Here is a 10,560-nt window from a genome sequence, read left to right on the forward strand (position 1 = left end):
CATGTCCGTTTTTCGTCAGATCTGATTCGCCATGGATGGATGGGGACGTATCGCCATCCGCCCGATTTTGGCGGACCAGATCGGATGTCAGCGGACATGTCTCTGCTGACATCCGACTCTCCATAGGACTGCATGGAGCGGCCGTTCAGGTCCGCCGTCAAAACTGACAGGAGGACCTGAACGGTCGGATCGTGTAAAAGAGGCCAAATAGTATCTGGAGCCCTGGATGAAGGGTGACCCTATGTATCCTCAAAATGCGTTGACTTTATATAAAACACAAGCATCTGAATAATACCGATGGAACCTTGGATTACGAGCATAATCCGTCCCAGGAGAATGCTTGTAATCCAAAGCACTTGCCTATCAAAGCGAGTTTCCCCATAGAAGTCAATGGAAATGAAAATAAATTTGTTCCACATTGGAGTTCCATGGCATGCAATACCGCATGTGGCCAGAGGTGGCGGGCGCCGGAGAGCCTCGGAAATACTCTGAGATCGTTTGGCTGCCCTTGGAAACCCCTGGAAACTGAATATTTACACATATTTCTGAATGGCTCTGGCGCCCCCGCACCTCTGGCCAAATGCGGTACTGCAGAGGCTAGAATCCTGCTCGTTTTGCCAGACACGGAGTCAGGATTTAAAAAAAAAAATATTGCTCGTATTGCGAAACGCTCGTTATTCGCAATACTCGGAATCCGAGGTTCCACTAAAATTTGGACTCTATATGTACTACTTTTGGCTCTTTCCTCCTCGCGCACCCAGCCCCTATTTGAACAAACAGCCGACCTTTGGCCACCACTCCTAGAGGAGCCCCCAAAGTAGAACCATTCCCTCCACAATGCTTAGGGGTCAGAACCTTTTTGAGGGGTTTGGGGGGGGGGGCGGGGCAGGGCTGCTCTACCACCCCTCTGAAAACCATTCGACGGTGGATCGTTTTTTTCAGAGGTGGTTTAGTGACATTACTACTGAAGTGATACGGCCACCTCCTGAATCTTAGTTGGTCTTTTTTTCAATTCGAAGGAGGTTCGTTGTTAAAATACCACGACACAACTGCAAGCTGAGTGTTTGGCATTGTGGGGAGAGTTTGGCAAGCGGCAAGCCTTGCACGACCTTGCCGCACCACGAAATAAAGCAGCGTGGTTACAGTCATGTAACCAGGCGCGAGCTTCCTCCATGTCACATTGTAGCAAGCGTACGTCTTTTTTTTTACTGGCTAAGAGATCCGGCACCCTACACATTTATTCTACTTTATGAGCAGTAAAAACCTGACAGAGGTTTCCCTACTTTATCGAAAAAATGTAAAATAACGGCTGAAGATCCACTTTAATCCTTTTCCTGAAAGACAAAGTAACAAAATACAGCAAATAAAAAGTATCATACATGGAGAAGCACCAGTGTCGGGGGTTCCTTCCTTTATTAGAGGGAAGCATGTATAGAAGTCTTCGGTCAGCTCAGCAGGAGGGTCTTTGATGACGGGTCCAAGTTCAACGAGCGACGCTGCGATCTGCCAAACTGGGCTTCTGCCGCTGACCGTCTCTTTACATCAAGACAGAAGACCTTGTTCACGCTTCTCTTGACTTAATACAATTGTTATTCATTTCAACTGGAGCAAATTCTAAAAGCCAGAAGTCTATATCACATATTAAAATATTTAACAAGTGGCCCAGTCATGCCCACCAACCAGATTTTTTAGCTTTCAACAGTTCAGAGCATTTAGGACAATGAAAGCTGCTTTCTCATTGGTTGTTAGGGATGACTAAACATTGCTCTTCATCTTATTAAGGGCTTGTGTCAGCAGGCTTTTGATTGTATCAGGTGAGTTTTGCATCCCCATACGGAGTCCATGAGAATGCAAAGAATGAAAGTCAACTGCCGGTGACGAGGGAGGTCAAGTCAACTGCCGGTGACGAGGGAGGTCAAGTCAACTGCCGGTGACGAGGGAGGTCAAGTCAACTGCCGGTGACGAGGGAGGTCAAGTCAACTGCCGGTGACGAGGGAGGTCAAGTCAACTGCCGGTGACGAGGGAGGTCAAGTCAACTGCCGGTGACGAGGGAGGTCAAGTCAACTGCCGGTGACGAGGGAGGTCAAGTCAACTGCCGGTGACGAGGGAGGTCAAGTCAACTGCCGGTGACGAGGGAGGTCAAGTCAACTGCCGGTGACGAGGGAGGTCAAGTCAACTGCCGGTGACGAGGGAGGTCAAGTCAACTGCCGGTGACGAGGGAGGTCAAGTCAACTGCCGGTGACGAGGGAGGTCAAGTCAACTGCCGGTGACGAGGGAGGTCAAGTCAACTGCCGGTGACGAGGGAGGTCAAGTCAACTGCCGGTGACGAGGGAGGTCAAGTCAACTGCCGGTGACGAGGGAGGTCAAGTCAACTGCCGGTGACGAGGGAGGTCAAGTCAACTGCCGGTGACGAGGGAGGTCAAGTCAACTGCCGGTGACGAGGGAGGTCAAGTCAACTGCCGGTGACGAGGGAGGTCAAGTCAACTGCCGGTGACGAGGGAGGTCAAGTCAACTGCCGGTGACGAGGGAGGTCAGGTCAACTGCCGGTGACGAGGGAGGTCAGGTCAACTGCCGGTGACGAGGGAGGTCAGGTCAACTGCCGGTGACGAGGGAGGTCAGGTCAACTGCCGGTGACGAGGGAGGTCAGGTCAACTGCCGGTGACGAGGGAGGTCAGGTCAACTGCCGGTCACGAGGGAGGTCAGGTCAACTGCCGGTCACGAGGGAGGTCAGGTCAACTGCCGGTCACGAGGGAGGTCAGGTCAACTGCCGGTCACGAGGGAGGTCAGGTCAACTGGAGGTCAGGTCAACTGCCGGTCACGAGGGAGGTCAACTGCCGGTCACGAGGGAGGTCAACTGCCGGTCACGAGGGAGGTCAACTGCCGGTCACGAGGGAGGTCAACTGCCGGTCACGAGGGAGGTCAACTGCCGGTCACGAGGGAGGTCAACTGCCGGTCACGAGGGAGGTCAACTGCCGGTCACGAGGGAGGTCAACTGCCGGTCACGAGGGAGGTCAACTGCCGGTCACGAGGGAGGTCAACTGCCGGTCACGAGGGAGGTCAACTTCCGGTCACGAAGGAGGTCAACTTCCGGTCACGAAGGAGGTCAACTTCCGGTCACGAAGGAGGTCAACTTCCGGTCACGAAGGAGGTCAACTTCCGGTCACGAAGGAGGTCAACTTCAGGTCAAATTCAATGAAATCTAAAATTAAATCCATGCCATCCACACAAGCCCAAAGCCCATCGACAAGGGCCCTAAATAAGAACCTAAAAGTTCAAAAAAGATTTAACAATTATCTAGAAACTCTCTAAGAAGTAAATATTTTAGGGTCAGCGATTTAAATAAAAAAATTGTTACCACTAACTGACCAGAAGGTGGCAATAAGAGGCAAGACCGCACTCGCCGACACTTGCAGACAACGTTGAAAGCTGTAAACTATTTTTGGTCAATATTGGTGTGTAAACAGCTTTGTAGATCTTATAAAACCTTGCGGTGTCATAAAAGAGCAATATCCGGGTTGCATTGTGTCTTATTCATTGGCATCTTGAACTTGAACATAATGCAGACTCCCGTTTGACGCCTACTTTTGACGAAGGTTCCAGGTTTCAGGAGAGCTCTTTGCCCCGGTTCTACGACACCCGGATTTAAAGGATTTCCCACCGGTTGGGGCTGTCGCTTTTCGTGGGAGGGCAGGACGACAACGGGTATTAAGCGTTCCCATAAATAGGGGTTGGTTCTTCGTTCACTGAGAGATACGTGGCCCTCATGCTGGGGGAGTACTGGAGAAAAAATAAAAATAAATAAAAAATGTTACACAATATATCACAATGTGCAAAATACACGCAACATACAGAAGTCATAATGGTGATGAGACTCAGGAGGCCAGACATGAATAGAAGGTTCTACGATCTAACAAAGGGACTTCAGCCTGATTGTTAAAGAGGACCAGTTTTGAATTGTTGGCTTCAGGTGCCTGTCACACTTCTGTACACAGTAATGTATGTTGTGTTCATCAGTTGATGGACGTCGCGTTAGGTCAGCCCATTTCACTCTTAATAAGCATGAAATTAAAGTACCTGCACTATTTTTGGCCAACGTAACGCTCAAACAAGTAGAGGCGTGCACCAAAAGGTTTTTCCCTTGGATACATTTAAAATTATTTTATATGTGAATAGATCATAAAACAAGCCAACGCGTGTCAGGGAGACGGACACACTTCTTCAAGGCTTGGGAGGCAGCCAAGACTGCTGTGTAGTCACAGACCGCAGTGTCTGTTCTCAGACTGTAGGATAGCGGGAAGTTGGGTTATTCCGGTGGCTGGGTTCCTTGGTCTTCTAATTCACATTCCTTTGGTGCTCCTAAACTCCCAACAGCTGAAGTTTAGAAGGACATTTGGATTGTTTGCTTCCATGAGAGCAGTTTGAACATACGTAAAATACACCGAGACATTGAGAACCCCCAGATCTTATCCATCTAACCATCAACACTTCCTTGCCTGGGCAGTAATGATGGATACCCCGTTTCTTGCATTCAGCATTTCCCGCTTACAAATAATTTGTCATGTAGCAGTTTGACGTCTTGGAGGACATTTGGATCATTTGCTTCCATGAGAACTGTTTGAACATTTACAAAGTACACTGAGACCCTGGGAACCCCTACATATCTTATCCATCACACTTCCTTGTCTGGGCACGAATGATGGAGACTCCCTGCGACGGGAGGGCTGTGGAACCCAGAATCCCTTGGAAAGTATGGGATACCCTTGTTTTAGCTCCCCATGCACCTCTTATGTCTAAGTCACCCTGTGCTATCCTGGCACAGGGTGATTGAGAAAATATATCTTGGATTACTTTAAATGGGACAGTAATATTTATCCACAATATCTCCCAGACTATTCTTGGTTATTCTTGGTTTGTTTGATTCTGAACTCAACATGTTAATTGAAAGAGCTGATCACATTGGCCTCTGTACAATGTAGGAGACGGGCCGACTTCTAGTGGAGCTCCTGCTATTGTGAGAATATGTCCTGTGTTTATACTTATGATAATGTATCCTCTTCTGTGTGAAGCTCGGTGACAAGTCTGACCTGTAGTGAAATCCTGATTTATCATAACAATGAGGGGATTGGTTAATTAGCTCATGTAAATTAGGTTTCTGGTCACAGGTGTATTTTCAGAGTAATATGAGCAGAAGGTATGCACCTCCTCTTTTACTGTATATAAGACTTGTATTCCTTTCAATAAAGTCTGATTCCTGCTTGACCCTCAACACAGAGCCTCGTCTCGTACTTGGGGGGAGAATTATTCGTATGGGTTTCTTGTTCGGCTGATTGGAGTGTTCGGCAGCTGCCTTTGTGTTCGGGAATGGAACGTGGAGGAAGTTGACCTGACCTCCCTCATCACCGGCAGTTGACTTGACCTCCCTAGTCCCCGGCAGTTGACTTGACCTCCCTAGTCCCCGGCAGTTGACTTGACCTCCCTAGTCACCGGCAGTTGACTTGACCTCCTTCGTGACCGGACCTCCTTCGTGACTGGACCTCCTTTGTGACCGGACCAGCAGTTGACCTGACCTCCCTCGTGACCAGGAGGGAGGTCAAGTCAACTGCCGGTGACGAGGGAGGTCAAGACAACTGCTGGTGACAAGGGAGGTCAAGTCAACTGCCGGTGACGAGGGAGGCCCCTGTTTCATACTCGGGGTGTCGTTACACTCCCACTTACAAGTAATTCATTATGTAGGAGTTTGCACCCAAGCTGGACACATTTGTCCATTATAGTGACTATCCGGTGATCTAGCCAACATGTATTGGGGTACACAAAGCCAAGGCTTGGGAGGCAGCCAAGACTGTGTTGTAGTGACAGCCCTCAGTGTGTCTATTCCGAGACTGTATGATAGGGGGGGAGTTGGGTCATTCTGGTGGCTGAGGTCCTTTGTCTTATAATTATTATTATTCCTTTGGTGTTCCTAAACCCCCAACAGTTGAAGTCTTGCTGGACATTTGGATCATTTTCTTCCACGAGAACATTTTGAACACCTACAAAGTACACCAAGACCCTGAGGATCCCCCAAATGTTATCCATCCAACCATCACACTCCCTTGTCTGGGAACTAATGATGGAGACCCCACTTACAAGTAACTCATCATGTAGCGGTTTTCTCCTAAACTGGACACATTTGTCCATTATAGCGACTAGCCGATGATCTAGTCAACACGTTTTGGGGGGTCACAAAGACACTTCTTCAGGGCTAGGGAGGAAGCCAAGACTGTGGTGTAGCGACAGACATCAGTGTGTCTATTCTCAGACTGCATGATAATGGGGAGTTGTTGGGTTGTTTTGGTCCATTATCTTCCACTTGATATTACTTTGGTGCTTCTAAACCCCCAGCAGCTGAAGTCTTGAAATACATTTGGATCATTTTCTTCCACGAGAGCAGTTTAAATGTATACAAAATACCCAAAACCCTAAAAATAACAAATCTTCCTTATCTAACCATCACACTTCCTTGTCTTGGCACTAATGATGGAGATCGTTCATTTATTGCGTTTTCCTTCTTGTGAATAATTCATTGTGTATCCGTTTGGAACCCAAGCTGGACACATTCTACTGACTTGCCGGTGATCTATCACTCCTAATAGACCTGTCCACCCAACAACCCGATAAGAGTATCCCAACTGCCGGGAAAACCACAGCCCACCGCGGCACTTAAACGGCAATACGCTAAATGGGTCCTCTAATGAACAGCAGAGGCAGGAAGCAATTCAGATAGGCTTTCCCTACCAGAGTCGTCAACATACACAATGTTCTATCACAAGCAGCCTCATGTGGGATGGGAGGCAACCGACTTATTTAATCAGGCGGTGTGAGGAGCAGTGACGGTGTGCAAAGTGCAGGGAACGCATTTCGGCAATCAGCAGAAAAGAAAGAGAATTGATTGGTGCAATGTTCATGTCTCCCCTTAGCTTTAAAGTAGAGTTGCACCGATACCACTTTAAGACCGAGTACAAGTACTGATACCGATTACCGATACTTTTTTTTTAAGTGTCAGTGTCACATGTGTCAGATTTTTTTTTTTTGTATTTTTTACAATTTTAGATATTTCTGTTATATTTTTTTACAATGCTTTCTTTTTTTTTGGGGGGGGGGGGGGGGGGAGTGGACGATGCCAGTCTTTTTAATATTATTATTTTATCAGTCCTGTTGGGGGGGGGGGGGTTGCAGAGATATTAGGGATCTAAACAGACCCCTGACATCTCCCCTTTGAGACAGAGAAAGGGACTAAGGACACAGATTCCCCAGTCCCTTTCTCTGCAGCCTCAGCTGCACTGAAGATGAATGGAAAGGAGACAGAGGCTTCTCTGCATTCATAAACTGAGACATCGTAAACACAGCTTATGATGCTCAGTTATGAATGGACAGTCAGCGATCATCGACTCTGTTCATTTGGAAAAGGAAGGAGCTGGTAAATAACAGATTTACCGCTTCCTTCCTCGGCTCTCCAACCTGACAGATCTGGGGCAGGGGGAGACCGGTGGAGGAGCCAGAGAGGACACAGGGGGACCCGGAGGACATGGGAGATAGAATAAGGACATGTGGGGATAGAATGAGGACCAAAGGAGGAGCCAGAGAGCCAGGAAGGACGCGGGGAGACATGGGGGGGGGGGCGGAGGACATGGGGACACTGGAGAAGACGGAGAGCCAGGAAGGACGCAGGGGGACCTGGAGAATGGGGGGACTAAAGAAGCTGAGGGCAGGGGGGCCACATGGTGAGGGGGCACTCCGGCGGGGGGAGGCCACAATGTAAGGGGGCACTCCGGCGGGGGGAGGCCACAATGTAAGGGGGCACTCCGGCGGGGGGAGGCCACAATGTAAGGGGGCACTCCGGCGGAGGGGGGGCCACAATGTAAGGGGGCACTCCGGCGGAGGGGGGGCCACAATGTAAGGGGGCACTCCGGCGGAGGGGGGGCCACAATGTAAGGGGGCACTGCGGCAGAGGGGGGCCACAATGTAAGGGGGCACTCCGGCGGAGGGGTGGGCCATAATGTAAGGGGGGTACTCCGATGGGTACTCTGACGGGGACCCTGAAGTAAGGAGGTACTCATATGTAAAGAGGCTCTACCAATTTGATTTGGTAAATCTGATGCAAGAGGGGACTCTGATGTGGACTTTCATGTAAGCGGGTTTGGGGGGGCTCTAATGTAAAGCTCAAACAGCTTTATAAAATGAAAAAGAAACGCTGTGTAGATTGTAGTCACTGCGCCTTATCACCGCCTGGTATAAAATAAGCCTAAAACAGATCTTGTTTCAGACAAACGCCACAATGCCTCACAGGTCAGACAGACAAAAAGAGGGGGGGGGGGGGCATGGCACACATTTCCAGGGACAGAGACGACTTACAGAGACAACTTACTTTTCACACTACTTAGCTCCAAAGCACGATCGCAAAAACAAAAGATGGATTAGCAAGCAGATTTATATTCTGTAAACTTTACTATAGAAATTACATTTCTGTGCCGTGGAAACCCCCCCCCCCAAAAAAAAAAAAAACACAAAACAATAAAAAAAACACCATTGCTAAAGTTCTTGGATAAAGTCGAAGACTCAATTAAAAGGTACAGAAGGTACCATCTTTTCCGTTTCTAAAAAATAGCTGTTGCTAAATGTTTACCGTTTATGAAAAAAATTCTGTAGTCGTTCAGCCATTGCAACTGCATTAAATTAATCAAGTTAAAATACCGAAAAATCAAATGTTCTCTGCAATTTAAATCTGTGAATGCAGAAAATACTACGCCATGGCCACTAGGTGGCGTGGAGTAGCATACTTCTTTCTGATGATAGTCTGCTCCATCTAGTGGCCATAATGCTGTATTTCTTTTTGCCCCATTTGCAAAGAATTAATTTATACGAATGTGAATTTTTTTATTCTATATGAAACAATTTATATAAATAACTGTTGCTAAATTTGGTTGTTCTAGCGACAGAGCCCCTTAACAGGTTATCATAACTTCTTTAAGTCGGATTGGCTGCACAGTACTGCAGTCGTCTCGCCTATCGATCCTCAGTACTTTACTGTGAGCTCAGTCATAGTTCTGGGGGCATCGGTGGAGCACGCCACAGAACAAAACAGTGATGAATATAAGCTGTGATTGGGGTTTAAGGCACACCCTACCGACATATACATGCTGTTATAAAGGGGCTATAGAGGAGAAAAACAAATCTTGCCTTCCTTCCCTTTCTTTACCTGAAGTATTGCTGGAAAGACCAGAAAGCAAAGCCACATAGATAATACAAAGAACGAATGAAAGCTCACATCATGAAAACACACTAAATGTGCTTCTCCAAACTTGTAGATATCATAAGGCCCATCCATGAGGGCCAAATCACTCCATAGCCAACTCACATGTCATCGCTCCATCGCTGCGCCCTCCCTGGCGACTTTCATTATAGAAAATGCCAATGAAACACCAATGTGACATGGGCCCGGGGATTCCAGCCCCATCCACCAAGCGGAAGTGCAGAACAGTCAAAATTCTGGTGATCCCCAAGATCAACACTGACTGAAGTCATTTTGGGACCCACAATAAGCAATCAGAGCCACATACACTATATGACCAAAAGTTTTGGACATGGATGTTAAAATAGGAGTTTCCCCTTTTATAACTAATTCTCCACTCTTCTGGGAAGACTTTCCACAAGATTTTGGGGTGTATCTGTGAGAATGTGTGCCCCATTGTGAGGTCAGGTACTGATGTTGTATGTGAAGACCTGGCTCACACATTAGACCTCACGTTGGGCACCAAAAAAAGACACATTAGACCTCACGTTGGGCACCAACAAAAAGACACATTAGACCTCACGTTGGGCACCAAAAAAAAAGACACATTGGACCTCACGTTGGGCTCCAAAAAAAAAAAAAAAGACACATTAGACCTCACGTTGGGCACCAGAAAAAAAAAAAAGACACATTGGACCTCACGTTGGGCACCAAAAAAGAGACACATTGTACCTCATGGTGGGCACCAAAAAAAAGACCTAGTTTTTTTTAAAAGTGCCAAATCATCCCAAAGGTGTTCAGATGGGGTTGAGGTCAGGGCTCTGAGCAGGACACAAGATATTCCAGATCAAGTTGGTCAAACCATGTCTTTACCGAGATGTTGGTTGAGAAGACCTGGCTCATTCCAGGTCTTTCCAAAGGTGATCAGTAGGAATGAGGTCAGGGCTCTGTGCAGGACATTCGAGTTCCTCCACACCAAACTGGTCACACCATGTCTTTATGGATCTTGCTTTGGACACCAGGGGTGGGGGATACAATCATGCTTTGGGCACAGTCATGGGGGAACAGAAAAAGGTCTTCACCAAACTGCTCCCACAAGGTTGGAAGCACATAATTGTCTACAATGTCTTTGTATTATGGAGGATTACCATCACCCTTCACTGGAAACACCTGAACTCCATAACTTGGTGTGTCCACAAACGTTTGGCCATATAGTGTATATCAGCAGATTAAACATCCCTTTCCAAGACCAGGTCATTAATATGGAGTTTGGCCCCCTTTTCTGCTATAAC

The 10,560-nt window shown here is 47.6% G+C and overlaps 1 protein-coding gene across 1 annotated transcript in view; it reads right to left on the reverse strand.

Annotated features, from left to right (window-relative positions):
• Window positions 1-1,303: 1,303 nt before the first annotated feature.
• The window catches only part of TTYH2 (tweety family member 2), a 72,499-nt gene continuing 63,242 nt past the window's right edge, over window positions 1,304-10,560 (reverse strand). Inside the window, exon 14 of the mRNA XM_040330984.1 lies at window positions 1,304-3,777. Within this exon, the coding sequence (XP_040186918.1) occupies window positions 3,706-3,777 (72 nt within the window). The 3' untranslated portion in view covers window positions 1,304-3,705. The remainder of the gene's footprint in view (window positions 3,778-10,560) is intronic.

Source organism: Rana temporaria, chromosome 12 (genome assembly GCF_905171775.1).
Source record: "Rana temporaria chromosome 12, aRanTem1.1, whole genome shotgun sequence".
Classification (NCBI taxonomy): Eukaryota; Metazoa; Chordata; class Amphibia; order Anura; family Ranidae; genus Rana; species Rana temporaria.